The sequence below is a fragment of the Aethalodelphis obliquidens genome, unplaced genomic scaffold, assembly GCF_003676395.1.
Source record: "Aethalodelphis obliquidens isolate GAN/ISIS:26980383/991018 unplaced genomic scaffold, ASM367639v1 scaffold41, whole genome shotgun sequence".
Classification (NCBI taxonomy): Eukaryota; Metazoa; Chordata; class Mammalia; order Artiodactyla; family Delphinidae; genus Aethalodelphis; species Aethalodelphis obliquidens.
In genome coordinates, this window is record NW_020837985.1 from 9,675,976 (window position 1) to 9,694,664 (window position 18,689).

At 50.8% G+C, this 18,689-nt stretch overlaps 1 protein-coding gene and 1 long non-coding RNA gene across 5 annotated transcripts in view; both read left to right on the forward strand.

Annotated features, from left to right (window-relative positions):
* The window catches only part of CCN4 (cellular communication network factor 4), a 30,627-nt gene extending 16,080 nt beyond the window's left edge, over positions 1 to 14,547 (forward strand). The window contains exons 2-5 of one of the 4 annotated variants that reach the window (XM_027132520.1): positions 216 to 495; positions 6,890 to 7,150; positions 10,388 to 10,581; positions 10,789 to 11,243. In XM_027132520.1, the coding sequence (XP_026988321.1) occupies positions 216 to 495; positions 6,890 to 7,150; positions 10,388 to 10,581; positions 10,789 to 11,016 (963 nt within the window). In that variant the 3' untranslated portion in view covers positions 11,017 to 11,243. Of the gene's footprint in view, positions 1 to 215; positions 496 to 5,408; positions 5,558 to 6,889; positions 7,151 to 10,387; positions 10,582 to 10,788; positions 11,244 to 12,304 lie in introns of those variants that run through there. The other 3 variants (XM_027132519.1, XM_027132518.1, XM_027132521.1) reach the window with 3 other exon arrangements.
* Positions 505 to 3,380, forward strand: LOC113633853 (uncharacterized). The gene is made up of 2 exons (XR_003438383.1): positions 505 to 2,141; positions 2,227 to 3,380. It is a non-coding gene; the product is annotated as an uncharacterized LOC113633853 (long non-coding RNA).
* Positions 14,548 to 18,689: the final 4,142 nt, after the last annotated feature.

The window sequence follows — 18,689 nt, forward strand, 5'->3', positions numbered from 1 at the left end:
GGGGAATTCGGGCAACTGGCTTAAGTCTCTGAACTCCGGCTCCTCCTGTGGTTGCACTGAGGAGAAAGGAGACGTCTGGCTAGTAAAAGCATGGTGGAGAAACATAATTTCGCGTAAACCTTTTGAACACCATGAAGATGGGAAGGTGACTGCAGACCTTTGGCCTCTGAACCCCTTACCTGGCAGCTCCCTTTATGTCTGCCCTTCCCCTGCAGGCCCTCTCTCCAGCTCCCACGGCCACGGTCTTCACCCCGGCTCCCCTGGAGGACACCTCTGCACACCCCCAGTTCTGCAAGTGGCCGTGCGAGTGCCCGTCATCCCCGCCCCGCTGCCCGCTGGGGGTCAGCCTCATCACAGACGGCTGCGAATGCTGTAAGATGTGTGCTCAGCAGCTCGGGGACAACTGCACGGAGGCTGCTGTCTGTGACCCCCACCGGGGCCTCTACTGTGACTACAGTGGGGACAGCCCGAGGTACGCAGTAGGAGTATGTGCACGTAAGTGACACCCCACACACACCATCCGGCCAGCCCCCAGCATCCCCAGCTCTGGCCCAGGGACCCCCACCCATTGCCCTTCCTCTGGCCTGGCTCCAGTTCTGCAGGAAATACCCCCCGCCCCCTACCCCAGGCCATGATTAGAGGCCAGAGGCTGGGCTCTTCCTGAGGAGGGAGGGATGCTGCATTCCTCTGGCACCCAGAACCTGGCTGTCTTCTCTGTTCTCCATCCATGCATGAGTCCAGGGAAGAGGCATCCACCAGTCAAGACCTAAGCCTGGTTCTGTTTTCTTAGTGGTAGAACTCTTTGCTGCTTGCCCATGACCTCCCAGGGGCACCAGGACCCTGCAGAGCTCCAGATATTTCAGTAATATTGTAAATTAAAACAACATGGCTTTAAAACATTTAGTAGCCTTGAAAGAATAAAACCCAGCAGCCTGAAACCATCCCTTCCTACCACCCACCCATGTTCCTCTGGTTGCTACAGTCACTTTTAGCTTCCAGCCCTTTCTTCTGATAGTTGCAAATCCTCAATACATGTCTTCAGTTACACATTGATCAGCTTTAAATATCAATTGTGGATAATCTATGAATGATCCCTATATGATAGCTAATGTCTGAGTTCCTTACTACCACCTGACGTCTCCCCCATCTTCCAATATCATTGTCATATTTTTGGTTATAAACCACTATTTACAGTATTAGGATTATGTAAATGTTTTTCACTGTGACATGAGACAGTGCACTTGTTTGAATTTCCTTTATTATGAAGGCTTTTGTTTTTCCTGGGGTTTCTATTTGCCTTTGCTTTTTCTTTACTCTTTGCCCTTGTAGTAGCCCCATGCCAGGGGAGAGGCTGTTTGTTGTTTGTTTGCTTTTCACAGGGTTCTACCATTTCCTTTGTTGTTCTCAGAGACCTCCTTTCTGGGACTTTCTGGTCTCCTGCTTCTATCTGGACTGTTATTCACTTAGCTTGAATCATCTAAGCATTTATTCAAGATACCTGATCCAGCATGATGAAAAGACGTCACTAGGCATCATGACGCAGCAGCCTAACTTCTGAAAAGTTACGCAAAGCCTCATAAACCCAAGAACTCCCTTCTTCCCTTAATGCTGAATCCAGCTTTCCCCCTAACTATGATTCTAACACACACCACTGCATATTCACACACAGCAGACTCTCTCACCCTCAGTTAACCCATTATATTTCCTGAAGTGGGTTGTTGACGAGGGTTATGCACAAAATTCCAAGTCAAAACAATCATGGTTAACTTATGAGCACTTTCTGCTCTCTTGACCTCAGTTCATGCCTCAGCTTTCACACCAAGTCATCTGTCTTTCGCGGTCCAAGTAACTACCATTGATTCTGCCATCTTTCCATCTTCCCCCCTTTTACTGAGACTCATTATTAACCCCACAAAACTCTGTTCAGTGAAAACTTGCAGATTCCATCCGCATAGAATCATCTGACGTGTTGGTTAAAAATGTTATTCCTGAGCCCCACCCCAGACTTACTCATTCCAGTTCTCTGGAAGTGGAGATGGGAATCTACAACTTTAACAAGCTCCTTGGACCACTCCCATACTCAGGTTTGAGACTGACTGCTGATGTATATAGTCACTCATATACTCTCTCCCCCTACCCAGGTAAGGAAACCAGGCTGAGCCCTCCCGCAGTAGAATCCCCTCCACGTCTCTGAGACTGTCTCATCATTTCTTTCCCCTTTTACAGCTGTTCTTTAAGGTCATTAAAAGGAAATTCATTGTGACTATATGATTCCCTAAAGTTGCAATGACATCTCACCACGTGCCAGGCACCACAACTTTATAGACATTCTCTCATGGACCCATAGACTGTACAGACCCCGGGACTGCCTATCCTGCCTGCCTTTACCACCAGGGGCCTGGAAAGCCAGCTTCCCAATCTAGCACCAGCCCTCTGTCTTTAAATGTCAGCTCCTGTCTTCACCTGGCTCCCTCTCGTCATGAGTCTCTATTTCCATTCCTTGTATTTGAAGAGAAGACTGGTTTTCAGGAGACTGTAATGAGTACTACACTTGCCAAGGGTTCTCTGGTCATATAGGTCTACAGACTTCGGAATAAATAAGGTTCAATAAGTGAAACAGAAATTTTCAGAGGTTTTAAACGTTCACGTCCATTGTCAAATTCCAAAAAGAGAGCTGTCATGAGAGGACTTTTCTTTTTGAACTTATTTGCACAGTGAACACGTTTTTCCAGGCAGAATTTTACCCAATGACCCACCTACCCCACCACACACACTCAGATACACACACAGCATGCATACATGTGCGCGCACGCACACACACACAATTCACCAGTGTGCTACTGAACATCTTCCTGGAAATGCTGCCATAGTGTCTGAATTCATGAGACCCTAATGCGAGAAACAAGAGAGTCCAGGGTCTGAGACGTTAGAGAGGAAGAGGCTTTGGGGCGAGAGGGGAAAGAGAAAGAAGTGTTCCTCTACACACACAATCTGTCAGCAAATGGCCAACAACCAATGGACGATCCCCAGGCCAGGCTAAATCTGTCCTCAGAGATATGCGTGTCATTAAGCCAGGACAAGGAAATAAAAATGAGCAGTTGCAACACTGGCACAAATAACTCAAAGAGAGGATCACAGGGATTATGGCAAACTAGTGAATGCAAGCTTTGGCCACTGAGGCCAGGCGGAAAAGCGAGCTTGGTCTGATCCAGTCTGCTCCGTTTTCAAGTGAATCCAGAAAGAAATCCAGATTTGTGTATGATTTGTAAATGTTGGCAACACATTGAAAACTTTTTTTAAAAACACTCCACGGGCCAAACTAAACACCTCTGTGGGCAGCGAGTGACCTCTGGATTAAACTGTTTGGCTATTTTCGTGGACAAACATGACTGCATTCAGTGCAGCTGGGTCAGGATTGAGGGCAGTGTGGTTTGCTGGAAGGATCATGAAATTTACAGGCAGACAGACTTGGGTTTTGCCTCCTGGTTCTGCCACTTACTGGCTACGTGACCTTGGGCACGTCACTTAAGGAGCTTGATCCAACCATTTTCGCGTGGTGGTTGAGGCTGCTCTTGGTGAGTGTCTCATGTGCTTCAACTTTCCTTTGTAGAAGTTCCCTTAGCCTTGTCCACGGTCATCCTCAGAGTTTGGGGGCAGGGCTGGTTCCAAGCGCAGACTCTCCCATCTGAAGAGTGAGGGAGTAGAAAACCCATGCATGGGGTTTGGAGCTAGACAACCTGAGTTCGAAGCCCAGCGCCGTAACTAACTAGTACAATGGTCTTAGGAAAGCTGCTTAACCTTTTTAAGTGTCAGTTTCCTCATCAAGGAAAAATGCAATGAATGAATAACGCCTACCTCTCTGGGTGGTTAGGATGTCGAGTGCCTGATACACAGTAGAAGCCCAATACGGAGTAGGTTTCACCCCATCTGACATCCATCCATCCGTCCACTGATTCATTCACGCGGTGAACACAGGTTAGTGATAATACAGCAATGGGGTTACAAGGCATGGCCCACTGTCCCTGCTCCCAGGCAGGTGACAGTCCAGCAGGGGTGGGGCAAGGGGAGTAGAGGTCCAGACGGCACAGCAAGGTGACTTGAGTTCCTTGAAGTCCGTCAATAAAATGAAAGCCCACCCGTTCATGCCTGGACTTGCACATCTGAATGGGGAAGGAAACTCAGCCAGCTTCCCCATCTAGCCAGGAGCTGGTCCTTCAATTGTCAGAAAGAAATCGAATAAGGAAGGGGTGCCAGAGTCCGCTGACGAGAGAACCCACAGCCATCACACGTACCAGCCATCGCTTGTCCCTACCCCCTAAACCTCCCAGGAGACTGCGAACAACTTCTAGAGGCAACGGCTCCCAAGCCTGGCTGCAAACTGGATTCACCTGGGAGCTACCAAGGGCAAAACAATAACAAATACTGAAACCCAGGTCCACCCTCATATACTGGAGCATGGTGTGGGCATCAAAATTTTAAAGAGCTCCCCCGGTGGTGCTATCGTGCAGCTGGTGTTGAGAACCACTGTGCTAAGGGCTCCCAGCACAGCGCTGCCCTCTCCACCAGAAGTTCCCACACACGGGCAGAGACGGGCTTCAGCACTCCTTTCTCCCCCTCCACCAATACACACGCGCACGCGCACACGCTCCCTGGAGCAAAAGCGCGCCGCCAGGGGTGACTCAGAGGCAAAGATCAGTGATTCACCCAGCGCTTCCTCTGCTTTGTTTTGTTTTCCTATTTCCCCTCCTTTACTGGTGTCTGGTGGAAGGAAATGGATGGTGGAGTCAGAGCCCCCAGGCTTTGGGAGCAGCTCCATCAGTCACCTGTTGGGTGACCTCGAGCACTCACCCCACACCCCCAGTTCCCGTCTCTGCCAAAGGAAGAAAACAAAGCTCTCCTAGGGCAGCCCCTGCGAGGACTGCGTGAGATACCAGATGGTGCCTGGCTCCAGATCAGAGGGGCAGTAAGTGTTAGCGCCTTTCCTTTCTGTACCTTCTCCGGCACAATCACCTCCCAAGGAAACCGGCAGTCACCCCAGTATTCCCACAGGCTGCCCTCACTGCTCCGCTGAGCCGAGCTCTGTGACCTTAGGTGCATGATGCAACATCGCTGAGACTCAGGTTTGCTGTAGGTGAAAATGCAGGTGGTGATGTGGTATCGTTTCCTTATGGGATGAAATCAGCAAAGCAAGGAAGGCTAACACAAAGCAGGTCAGGCAACCAAGAACCCTCGCTCCTGTTAGATACAGGGATGATGATGATGATGATGATGACGATGATGACGATGATGATGATGATGACGATGATGACGATGGTGACGATAATGATGACAATGATGGTGATGATGATGATAATGATGACAATGATGATGGTGATGATGACGATGACGATAATGATGATGACGATGATGATGATGACGATGACGATGATGATGACGATGACGATGATGACGATGACGATGATGACGATGATGATGATAATGATGACGATGATGATGATTCACCTTTGGGTGAATCCAGGAGATAAGCTGGAACTCTTGGCAGACCAGCCCTCCTCGGGTGAACGCCCTTGCCACCCTGGGCTCTCTGCTTGCACTTCCAGACACTGTCCTTAGGGTGGGACCCGGCATCAAGGGTGGGAATGCTGGTGGGGGCCCAGCAGCCCCAGATCTCTCCTGGAACTCCAGGCTTGCAGAACAAGCTCCACACGGCCACTCTGATGTCAACCAGGCATCTCGTGTCTAGTGAGGAACTTGAGTCCACCCACCCCAACCTTGCTCCTCTGAGGACAGAGCATCCCTCTCCTTCCAGGGCTCAGGACCTAGAACTAGGAGTCCTTCTTGATGCTTCTCCTCTCATCCTTGCATCCTATCTGTCAGCGGGTCCTTCCAAATATACCCAGAAGCTGAGCCCTTCTCCTCCTGGCTGTCCCTCACTGGTCCAATCACCATCACCTCTTATCTGGATTCCTAGTGTGGTCTCCTGACACCACCCATACCCATCAGTCTGTTCTCAACTCAGCACTACGAGTGTTTTTGTGAAACATAATTCATATCATTGATTCAACAGTTACTCATTGAGCACCTACTGTGTGCCAGCCTCAGTTCTAAGCTCTAAGAGCTTTGTATTTTCCACTGAGCCTCCAGGGAAGCCCCCTCTCACCTCATCTCCTGCCTCCTGACTTTCTCTCACCCTTCCCTGCCCTCTCCCACATCCCAGGCTGCTCCCACCTCAGGCCTTCCCGCCTACAGCCCCTCCCGGCCTGGGCAGCTCACCTCCTTCCCATCTTTGCTGAATCATCCTCACGACCGTGAGGCTTTGCTGGCCCACCTTGTTTAAATCTGCAAACCATCCCCCCCCTCCCCCGCACTCCCATCAACTGCTTTACTGGCCCCATCAACATTCTAGACGGTCCATTGTCTTTCCTCTGTCGCCCACTACAATGTAATCTTTTCAAGGGCGTGGGCACCTAGACTACTCTATAAATTTGCATTGAATGAACTGAGTCTTTGTTTCAAAGTGTTCGAATTGGCTTTACTGCCGGGCTCAGAACCGTGACCCTGGAGGCAGAAAATTGTCAGGACCAGGTTTTGTGCCCCTTGATGGGACAGGACCAGGGGCTAGCCACCTGGCTCCCCGTCCCGGCCTCCCACCCCGCTCCAGGGTGGCACTGCGTATTTCTCCGCGGGTTAAATGAACTGGCGCTGCCTCTGCTCAGGTGCCACCGAACTCCCCCCACGCCGCCGGCTGGGCCCAGTGGCTTCTCACTGCTCTGCCTTCGCCCCTCCCCTACGACGTGAACGTGGGGGGGGCGTGGTCCAGCGGGGGCGGGGCTGCCCTGCGGGGGACGCCGGAGCCCATCTGCCTGACCTTCAGCGCCTGTGTCCGCAGAGGTGGTCGGCGTGGGCTGCGTGCTGGACGGCGTGCGCTACGACAACGGCCAGTCCTTCCAGCCCAACTGCAAGTACAACTGCACGTGCGTGGGCGGCGCGGTGGGCTGCACGCCGCTCTGCCTCCGCGCGCGCCCTCCGCGCGTCTGGTGCCGCCACGCCCGGCGGGTGAGCGTGCCCGGGCGCTGCTGCGAGCAGTGGGTGTGCGACGACGACGCCAGGAGGCCACGCAAGACCGCGCCGCGCCACACGGGCGCCTTAGGTGGGTGCTGCGCGCGGGGCGCGGGGCGCAGGGCGCTGGGGGGGGGAGGGCAGGCCCTGGGGTCCGGGAGTGTGGGGGCGGACACTCCCGAAGCTCTGACTGCCCACCTGTGATTGACAGGAGCCCCCGGCCCCCAGTCCACCACTCAGGAGCGGTGTGACCTTGGGAAAGTCACATTTCCTCCGGGACCCTATTTCTCCACTGGTAAAATGGAAATAAGACCACCTGTCCACCTGTCTTATGGGATCCTTCATGCGTCAAAGGAGGAAGTGCTTTGTAAAGAAGGAAGCAGAGGCCTGCGGTTCCTTATTCTCCTACTAAGGAGTTTAGGAGGGGAGGGGTGGAGGCTGAGGAAGGACCGGTGTGAGGGGACCCCGGGAGGAGAGGCTTGAGCAGCAGGTGGAAGGGCAGAGAGGGAGTGGATGGCTTCCCGCTCACTCTGGGGGATGGGTGGACAGGTGAGACTTCAGCCAGGTAGGCCAGGCCAGAGGAAGCTCCGGAAACAGAGGACAGGGACAGACCTATTTGTTTCAGCCACAGCTTACATGAGCCTAGCCAATGCCAGACACTTAGCTGGTACCAAATCAGTGTTCGTCTTATGGATGGATGAATGGATGGAGGGACGCAGGGATGGGTATGTGGGCCGAGGAGACCTGAATTGGGGCAGTGGGAGCAGAGGTATCAAGGCAGGGACAGATGCAAGAGGAATTGAACAAGTAAGACTGAAGGGCTCAGCGTCAATACAACGGGTGGGGGGAAGGAGAGAGAGAGAGGGTAACAGAGACTCCCGGGGCTCGTCATTACTTAGGACAGAAAGCAGGGAGTACTTCTGGGGAGGAGAGCGCCCTTGCTGGAGACAGGCTGAGGCTGAGGCTGGGTGCCCTGCCCATGAGATCACCCAGAGGAGCGTCCTGTGGGGAAAGCACTGGAGGAGGGAGGTGGGGCGGAGAGAGAGCTGCGGAAGTCTCCGGCCCAGAACTGCTGAGGGCCTAGGGGTAATGTGTTGGGGGGGCCTGGGGCAGAGGTCTGGGGGGCTGATGTTTGAGGGAGGACAGAAGAGGAGACCGAGGGGGAGACAGAGAAGGAGAGCCAAGCATGTAATGGGAAAACCAGGAGCGTCTGATGACGTGGGAGACAGCAGATGAGGACACTTCTAGAAGGAAAGTGTCCACCAGGCAAGTGGACATGAGGGAGTGAAGAAATGGCAATGGAGTTTCAGCGTTCTGAGGGTACTGGTTGTTTTTTTAAAGTTATAAGTGCATGAGAGATTGTGCTCAGAGAGAAGTGCTCAGAGAGACTGCGTAGAGCAGGGTTTCTCGACCTCAGTTCTGACCTCATTTTGGACAGGATCATTCTTTATAGAGGGGACAGTCCTGGGCTTTGTAGGAGGAGGTTTACACCTGGCCCCCACCTACTAGGCGCCAGTAGCACCTTCCAGCCAAGTAGCGACAACCAAAAATAACCCCAGACTTTGCTAGTTGTGACCTGGGGGGCAAAATTGCCTCTATGGAGGACCAGTGATGTGGCCCTGCGACACCACCATGTAAGGTGAGAGAGGGAATGAAGCTGAGGAAGACGAATCCAAGAGGCAGGACGGATACAGGAGAAAGAGGGTTTCAGAAGCCAAGTGAGGGAGGATTTCAGAGAAGAACAAACTGGACAGGAGAGGGGAGGAGAAGGGAGGGGAGGGGAGGGGAGGGGAGGGGGGAGTGTAAAGGCCAGAATAGAGACCTGTCCCCAGGCTGCCTGCCCCCAGGGGTCTGACTGGACCAGGAAGGAGGGTGGTACTGCCACCCCTACAGTTCAGGGATGCACAGCCTTTCTGGGTGGGGCCTGGGGTGCCCCATCCGGGGCTGAGCAGCTCCCGGAAGCAGCAATCCCCTGCCCATGGAGGAGGTGGCAGGGGAAGTTCTGTCCCCAGCAGGCCTCCCAGGGCAGAGCACAGGAGGGTCACGGGGTGAGGGTGCAGGGCAGCAGCTGTCTGCCCATCATGTCATTGTGTGTGGCCCAGTGACCCCGTTCTGACCGAGCACAAGCAGAGCCCCTGCTGAGTGGCTGACCCAGAAACCAAAGCCCTTTCATCCTTCCAAGCAGATCCCCCCCCACTGCCCTCTCCATCCGTGCTCGCAGCCCCAGCTCATCCCAGCCCGGACCCTCCTCCCTTCTGTCCTCAGAGGCCTCTTTTTCCTCTCTTCTGTCTTGTCCGTCCTCTTCTCTTACTCATGTATTCCCGCGTTCATTCACCCGTCTCCCCTGCACGCCTGCTGTCCCTGCCCGTTCCTGTCTCTGGTTGCCATGCGTGTGTGTGCCAGGTTGGACCAGCTTCCTCTTCCAGTCTTTCTCTCGGGTACCGTGTTCCATCTCTCTGTGAGATCTCTTCTTGGTCTTCCTGGCTTTTTACCTGCCTCCATCTCTAGCTCACTCCAGTTACACATGCATCTGGATGCCAGGATATACGCGTTGATAGAACCAGCCAAGAGTTGGGGTTCAGTCCACCTTGACTGAGGGCTCACTAAGGGCCAGGGACAGCCTGAACGCTGTCACGTGTCTGAACCCATCTTTTCTGTCCCCAGCCTGGGACAGGAGGGAGAGAGGTGCTACTGTCAGCCTCTCTTACAGGTGGGGACACGGAGGTGGGAGCTAGTTTATTGGAAGCTATCCAGCTACTAAGTGGTGGTGCTCAGAGCTGAACCCAGGCCATTTGCCTCTGAAGCCTGTGTGTCCCCTTAACCACGATGCCCGCAGCATCGCCCAGATGAAATGCTGGTACTACAGTGCGGGCGCTTCCCTTTGACCTTCCCCACACAGCATAATCTCTGCAGGGGCAGGGACAGTGTCTTTTAACCTTTTATTCCCAGCCCCTTGCAGATGCCTGATGTGTACTCAGTCAGTATCTGGACCCTTTTATTGCCGTACTAGCCCTGCAGGGCAGATGTTATTATTCTAGTGAAGAGCCTAAGGCCCAGAGGGGCACAGCCTCTAGGTGCTCAAGCGGGAATTGAACTTAGGTCCACCTGTCTCTAAAGATGGTCCTCCCTCCGGAGAGGCGCAAGGAGCTCAGAACAGCCCTCCTCTCCCTGGGAAACTGTGCTGAAGCCAACTTGCCCTCTGTGCTGAGGGACAGCCCACCTCTGTCCTGCCTGAGGTTCAGGAACCCCAGCCCTTAGGGCGGTGGCGACAGGAATTGGGGGCTGACAGAGACTGGAAACTCACAGGGCATCTGGTTCCCATCCGCAGCAGCCACGGATGAGGTAGAGCCGTGGCACAGGAACTGCATAGCCTACAGCAGCCCCTGGAGCCCCTGCTCCGCCAGCTGCGGCCTGGGGGTCTCCACCCGCATCTCCAACGTCAATGCCCGGTGCTGGCCTGAGCAGGAGAGTCGCCTCTGCAACCTGCGGCCGTGTGACGTGGACCTCTGGCCACACGTTAAGGTGGGTCCGCCTCCCAGGGTGGGGCAGGTGTCTCGGGCGTAACAGACAAGCCTGGCTTTGAGCCCGGCTCCCGAGCTTGCTTGTGGGGGGTCCGTTTGTATAATAATTAAGCCCACGTTGTAGCAGTTTCTTGGGATAACGTGTCACTGGGTTGGTGGGTTGTGAATTTCACTCAGTGGAAGTGGTGACCATGTTATTACAATCAAGGTGACTCTGGAGAGATCCCAGGGTCCCTCAGAAGTGCTCTCCTGTGGTGATTCCAAGGACCCCTCACCGACTGCTCCTGGGCCAGCCCCCACTCACGTGACAGCCACACGGGGCGGTAGGGGACAACGGGCCTCAGGACTGCTGGAGTCAAATGCCCATCTGCTGCTGACTCTGTGTGACCATGGCCAATCTCCCTGCATCTCTGAGCCCCAGTCCCCTCATTGGTAAAACACCAGAAATGATCTCGGACATCCCTTCCAGCTTTGAGAGTCAAAGATAATTAAAATAAAGGATCGAGGGTGTAGTGGCCACAGGAGACTAAGACCCAGTCCTTGGAGTTAGAAACGGATCTGATTTGCTTAACCCAGGACCTCCTTGCTAACGCCTTAGGACTGGTCATCTGCCTTGGTGTCACATGAAAAATAAAGAGAAAGAAAAACTCAGCACTGATTCCATTTGGGGAGCACTGCTGGTTTCTTGGGGATGCTGAGGAGAGGGTTGTCCAGCAGGCGAGATAGCCTAGCTTCCCACAGTTCCTCCCCTTGTCTCTTTTCCCTCTCTGAATTTCCCCTGCCCTACTAGCCTTTGTATTCTTGGTGCTTGGTACTCAGCAAACATCTCTTAACCGAAAGCATGGGAGGGAAATTTACCAGCCACAGGACAGAGAGTCCTAAGCTGGGTGAATGCACGGTGCGTGCGAGGTAGGGGTGGGCTTACCACCAAACGAATTCACGTCCCGTGCTGTTGCCTCATGCTTTCCACCCAAGTTCATTTCCATAATTATGTGCCTGAGAGAGCTCTCAGATCAATCATACAAGCCTCAGACCCACCCCACATCGCCTGGATCTGCTCTGCCTCCGTTTCTGGCATGGTGCCGGTACATAGTAGAGCCCGACGACCATTCATTCAGTGAGTTTAGTGAGTGCCTACTATGCACCAGGCACAGAATTAGACTGCAGGGACACAGAAAGAGCCCACTCTCGAGTGGCCCACAGCCCTGTGGAGAGACAGAGCTCCCTTTTGATAATGGCAATCCAGTTGCATGGATTGTGAATGAATACATTGCATGGAAAGGGTGTGTGGGAGAGTCTGTCAGAGGCAGAGGAGGAGGAGAGTTTAGGGTAAAATGCATCCCCCAGTCAGGGAGGCCATGATGGTTCTGCCCCTAACCAGCGAGGGGTACTTGATTGGCTAAAGCGGCCGCAAAGGCATTCCGTGTTAGTGAAACTGACCAGGGGCTGGGCATTGGCAAGGCAGGAACACAGGAGAGAAAGGAAATTGCAGCTTGAGAGGTACCACCACCGCAAGGCAGCCCCCTCCTGTGCTCTTGTTTCCTCCTGAGTAATATGACTGGGTCTTGCTGTATTTGGGGTGGTCCTTCCCAGTTGGAAGATGCCGCAAATCTGAAAGGGAGGCGGAGTGCGTGGAGAGTGAAAAGGGAAGAATTGAGGGCTTGGAGGGAAGAAAGTGGCTGTTGATCCTCTGAGCATCTCAACTGAAACCTCCTTTCCTGCAGGAAGGGAAGAAGTGTCTGGCCGTGTACCAGCCAGAAGCGCCCGTGAACTTTACACTGGCCGGCTGCACCAGCACACGTTCGTACCGGCCCAAGTACTGTGGGGTCTGCACGGACAACAGGTGCTGCATCCCCTACAAGTCCAAAACCATCAACATCTCCTTCCAGTGTCCCGATGGGCCTGGCTTCTCCCGCCAGGCCCTGTGGATTAATGCTTGCTTCTGCAACCTGAGCTGTCGGAATCCCAACGATATTTTTGCCGACTTGGATTCCTACCCTGACTTCTCAGAAATTGCCAATTAGACAGGCACAAAACACGAGCTCGAGGCCTGGCCCCATGCTTGTAAAGCAGGCAGCCTTCTGAGGCCCACACTGAGCCTTCTTTTGTCCACCTTAACCCTGATCCGGACCCGTGGCCCCCTTTCCTGTCTCCGACCGCCCAAAGCACCCATCGTGGTGCCGCTGAAGCCCAGACAATGGGTGCTCTCCTGGACAATTCCACGCACACTCCAAGCAAAGTGCCTGTCTCCAGCCATTCTGGTCAGTACCCGAGGCTGGTCCGGCCTGTCCAAGTCACTGGACGTCGGGCTGGATCTTGCCCAAGTCTCAAGGAACAGAATCAGCTAGGCATTCAGTGTCACTAATTCCTTCTTTAAATACCAAATCGAAAGACTCTCTGGGTCCATTCAGAAGGATAGATGGGATTTAGAGCTACTCTGATCGACGGTTGTGACCACCGCACACCAAAGTATCTCTCATTCCAAAGATTTGTGCCTCCCAAGGTCACCCAGCATTTGCCAAGTGAGGTGAATTGCTGTTTGGGTTTGGATTTTTAATGAACAGTTGTATCCATTATTCCGGGCATTGTTGAGGTCAGGTTTCTCTTCACCCCTGCCCTGTGAGGGGTGTACATTGGGTTCATCCCAGTCAGAAATGCAAGACGCTAAACCTCCTTCTTGTTCCTGCGAGAAGTCCCCAGTCAATACTCCAGGGGCAGAGCAAGGTCCGCCAACTGTCAGAAGGAGCGATTGACTCCAGCACTGAATCTGCTGCTCGTGGACAGGGCAGGGCGCTGGGCAATCGGCCGGGCTCCTCACTTCTGGATCCTCTCCCTGCACGGGGGCTCATGGGAGTTGGTGGAGTCCCCTGGGGTGATGTCTCTGACCCCTGAGAATGGTGCCCTGTGACATTCCTGTGCTCTTAGGGAGCCTTGGGTCCAGCGTGAGTGTGGGTCAAACCAAGAAGTGGTTTCAGAAACCAAGAAGTGGGTCCAGCCTGCACCAGCCTAGGGTGGCAAGGGTCCCTGGGCCCAGGACATGTCTCTTTCTGCCTCAGTGACCCATTTCACAGACTGGGGGTTTACTGACCCGTAAAACCCGGTTCTGGTACAAAGACAGAGGTTAACCAGTTGTTTCAAAACAGAAGTATATTTAACAGGGATGAAAAGCTGAAAGGGCTTGAAGCTATTCAACAAAAGGAAGAGAAAGTTGCTATTAATGGAAATGAGGCTATTATTTATTTTATTAGTAAAATATAAATATTTACTGCTATAATTCTTTTATATAGTACCTTCTATGTGTCAGACATTGTTCTCAGTGCTGTACGTAACCGTTAACACTAGCTCATGGAAACTTCGAGGCCGTGTTGAAAAGTGCCCGTTACTATTTCTGTTCTTACAAATGTGAAACAGAAGCTCAGAAAGGGAAGGGAGCTTGACTGAAGTCACCCAGATGGCCAGTGGAGGAGTCGGAATGCAAATCCAAGTTGAAGTGACTCTATAACCCATCTTTTCCCTCTACTTTTAGAGCTTCCAAATGTGTCAGAGCAGGAAAACATGTCAGGACAGGCGATTCTTGCATCATTTTTGCTTTTTATTGGTGTCTCTGTAGCTCTTTTCACAAGAGAAGAGAGTGTCTGACTTTCAGATTATTTACGTGCCTAAGCGTCAAACAAAATCTGGGCTAAACCAAAATCCATGAATCCTCTACAGATCGTTCCCTCCTTCAGATCTGAACCAGCTCTCATATGTGTTTGAAGATGATTTTGTTACCCAGTGCTGCAGACTGAGTGACGGGGCGGTTATTCATGAGGGAATTCTGGGTGGCGAATTGTGGGTGGGATTCCTAGACAGGGAAGAAGGGTTGAGAATGTGCCCTCCTTAACGGTGACCTCCGGAATGCCCGATGCAAGGCATACAGTGGTGCTCAATGTGTATTTGATGAATAAAGGAAATTGTGTACATGTTCCTACTTGTATTCAGAAGATCTCTTTCTTCCAAAGGTACATGACAATCCGATTTTTATCAGCCAAGTCTTAAATGCCGTAGAAAGACATTTACTATTGAAAGAAGTGTACATTTTTATTGGAAAAAAAACAAAACAAAAGAAGAATTCCTGTGTGAAGAGAATTTACCCCATGAATAATCTCTTCTCTGAGTCTTCATGGAACATGTTGGATTTTCGTAGAGTGAAATCACCTGCCACCTACAAGCTACAAGGACTAGATGAACACTCACCCCATTTGAAATTCAGCAGACACCCGAGAGCTAGGTTCTTACTGAATTTGCTTCCAAGATCCTAGGAAGCCTGCTTGGTGGAATTGGGGGTTTTATCCTGGGAATGGGTGGGATGGCGTGGCCGGAATGCTCCGGTTTGAGAAATGGATCTGTCCTATGCAGGCCCCAGAGGGAACGTCTCAGCCCCGTGTTTTGAAGTCATGGGGAAGGAGCTATGGGCCCAGCCATGGTGTGCCCTGAGTCAGTAAAAGTTACAAGTAATAATCATAACGAAAAGCTGTCCCTTTACTTAGAGTGCTTGCTTGGTACCAAGCGCTCTTAAGTTTTGAATTATAGTACTAATCATCACAGCGATTTTGAGGAAGCATCTCTTGCCCGTTTTATAAATGGAAAGTGGGACTCAAAGAGGCTGGGAAATCTGCCTCCCAAAGTAGCAACCAAATCCCAGCTTATTCCACTCTTCCTTGCTCTTGGGGAGGCCTCCGGGGAGAGCCTGAATGAGCCCTATCGGAGTGTCACGTTGGCGGGGGGCTCAAATAGAGCAGGAAGCTTGCCACTCTAGTCCTTTGTGACCCCATGTTCTGGGGGAAGGGAAAGGTATGCTAAAGATTTGTCAACTTTTGGTGAAGAAATTCATGTAGGTGCTTGGAGTGAACATCACTCATGTGTGTGTAGGTGTGTAGGGAAAAGAGGAAACCTGAATTTACTGAACCACCGATGCTTGCTAAACCTTATCATTAGCATCTGTTGAGCACTTACCAGGCCTTATACTGGGTGCTTTACTGCAGTGTCTTATTTAATCCTCAGAGCAAACCTATGAGATATGGCATTCTTATCATTTACCCATTTTAGAAATAAGATAGCTGCGGCTATTAGAGGTTAAGTTATTTGCTCAATGTCTTACCAGCTAATGAATTACAGACCAGGATTGCACACCAAGGTTAGTCTGACGTCCGAATCAAAAGGCACAAGACGTGCTTTACTGACAATAGCTGCAATTTTAACTTTGAAAGGGATTCAGAGAGTGATCAAAGAAGGTCGATTCAAGTGATATGATTGTCTAGACTCTCACTGACATTGTAAGTACTGTGTATACCTAGAGATCGTGGGGAGGTAATGTAGCCTGTGACTATTATACTGAATCAGGTCACTGATTTTTAAAGACTTACCTTGATCCAAAGTAACCGCAATGATAACCCTGCACAGCTGGGAATCATGAATGGTCAGAATGGCCAGCTGTGTATTTCTGCACATACACATACGTGTTGTATGTATGTGTAAATATATATATATGTGTGTGTGTGTGTCTGTTTTCAGACTATGACTTAATATTTAAGTATTCCTACTGCCATTTTGGTGACTACAAAATACATATGAAGAAACGTCTTGGAATTTCCCAATAGAGGAGAAGTAGCACTTGGGCAATCTGTCATGTTTTACAACAGACCTCATTCTCATGATTTGTGTAGCATGGAACGTGTTTATTTAATGTGAAGGGTTTTCATTGCTCAAATTCCCTGTTTATAGCTTTTCGCCTTAAAGCAATATATCATCAGCAAAGTGACTTACTGGATTGGGTGAATTTTCTTGTGTATTCAGTTATTATGAGGCAATGATGGAACATTGAACACATTCAATAAATGTGCAGATGGTGGAAATTAGGTCCCAGATATTTTATACATGACAATAAAAATAGCTAAAAGTTTGGAAATGCACTGAGAAATGTGAATTCTGGCATGTAGAAAACACCAGGAGTACAAATGTGTCCAGGCCGGAAGACATCTCATGTAAATATAAAATGAACATTTGGCATTCATTCACTTACTCATTTATTCCATGCCTTTTTATATCCCCAACCGCCCTGTGGGTACCTGGAGGTCAGAGACCATGACTGCATCCTCTGAGCCTCGTACGTGTCAGGGACTGGGTAGCAGGGGTTGGATGGATGGAGGGATGGGTGGATAGAGATCCATTGCCAGCTGCCTTGGGAACCAAGGGGAGTGAAATGAAGTATAAGGAGGGTTGCAGGATGCAATGGGACCAGTTCTGACTTCGGGAGGCCGGTGGACCTTTCTATCTTTTATTCTTTACTGGAATTCCTCACTTAACCGATCTGTGCTTCAGCGTCCTCAGCTGTGAAATGCAAAATAGGACAGTACCTTCCTCGTGGGGGTGATGATGTGATAACCAAAATGCACGACCAGCTTTAGAATAGCGCTTGGTACGTGGCAAGCACTTAACAAACGCATCTATTATTTAGCTGAGTCGGTTTCCTTATGAACTGGGAAGAACCCGCAAGGCGATGGCAAGAATTGAAGTCAGAGTTTGTGTCTGCATATTTTCAGTCCTATCGCAAAGGTAAAGGAAACGTGTCACCGATATTCAGTTGAATGCTTTAATATTTCCATCCTATGCTTCTCGATCCCTTAACTTTTTATGTTTTCATTTTATGCTGTAATTTGATTAAGCCCCCGGCTTCTTGAAGGCAGGAAGGGTGCCGTACTTTTCTGTGTCTCCCAAACCCAGTGCTGTGCATAGCACATGCTCAGCTCTTTGAACAGGTGTGCAGATGGCTGAGTAAATGAAGGGAATGGTGCCCTTGATACCTTCCAGCTAAATCCCCCTCATCAACCCCAAACACGTTATGTTATTATAATAAAGTCTAGGGGAGAATCCATTCCAGTACAAAAATAATTGCCCCATGAATCATTTCCAAGTACACTTCTATCCTGAAACATACTTTTTTCAAAATTGGAATTCAGATCGTGGAGTCCAATGGATGCCTCCAATTAAGGTGCATGTGTGGACTCTGGGAAAGATTTCAGATGATATCAGGTGGATGAAGGTTTGGGAAAATGGGATTCAGGGAAAATGGCCAGAGCATTTTATTATGAAGGTTAAAAAGCATATAGCAGAGAAGCCACTGTTCTCTCTCACCCTCCACCGATGAAATGAAGATGCAGAAGCATCCTATGTATTCAGAGGTCCCAGTTCCAGCTGAACCTGGGTTCTTTCCAATGTAGAACTGAGCAAAAATGATTCTAAGGAGATGAAAAGGCGGGCACCAAACCCAGGTATGGTTTCGTATATTATATGCTGTAAAGAATGTTTCCAGATCTCCATGCTAAATCTTGTTTTTCACACACCACTAGCGAAAGTGGGTTTCTTAGTCCATCCCATAAAGAGGAAAAGGAAGCTGCTAAACCTGGCTTATTGATGGCCATGAGAAAAATGTCAGCCTGCCAGCGAAGGAGGAGACAGAAGAATTAAGAACCAGATGAAAGATACGGTAAAGGCTGGTCACCGCCTGGGTGGGACTACTGAATGGAGGGACAGATGTCCCCATGGGCAGTAAAAGCCACAAGGTCCTCCAGTTTCTTAGTCCCAGGAACTAACCAATGTTCTACAGTCCCAAGACGTCAGTAGGTGGCTGCATTAGTCACGTTCTCAGCCAACTGTTTTCCAGACAAGAGGGACGTAATCCATTTTAGAAATGGTTGCACAAGCCATTTTGTCTCTGTGAGCCTTGGCTTTCTTATCTGTGAAGCAGATAAAGATAAACAGGGAAAAGAAACTATAATAAACGCTACATATTACTATTATTAGTGATGCATTCTCGTCACGAGGTCATATGGTCAGTGCTTCCTGGGGAGGGCGGGGTGTTCAGGAAATTTCTCGGAGCAGGAATGAGGAAGGGCCTTTCCTGCAACAGTGAGTTTGGCTGTCAGTGGGTTTAATGGCAAAGCACATAGCAATTCACCGGCTACAGCTACATCAGCTACTCGGAATCCTGCCGTGTGTATGTGAGGGAGGGGATGGGAGTAGTGTGAACTAACCTCTGATTGCAATGTAGCGTCTCCTCCGACCTAAAGG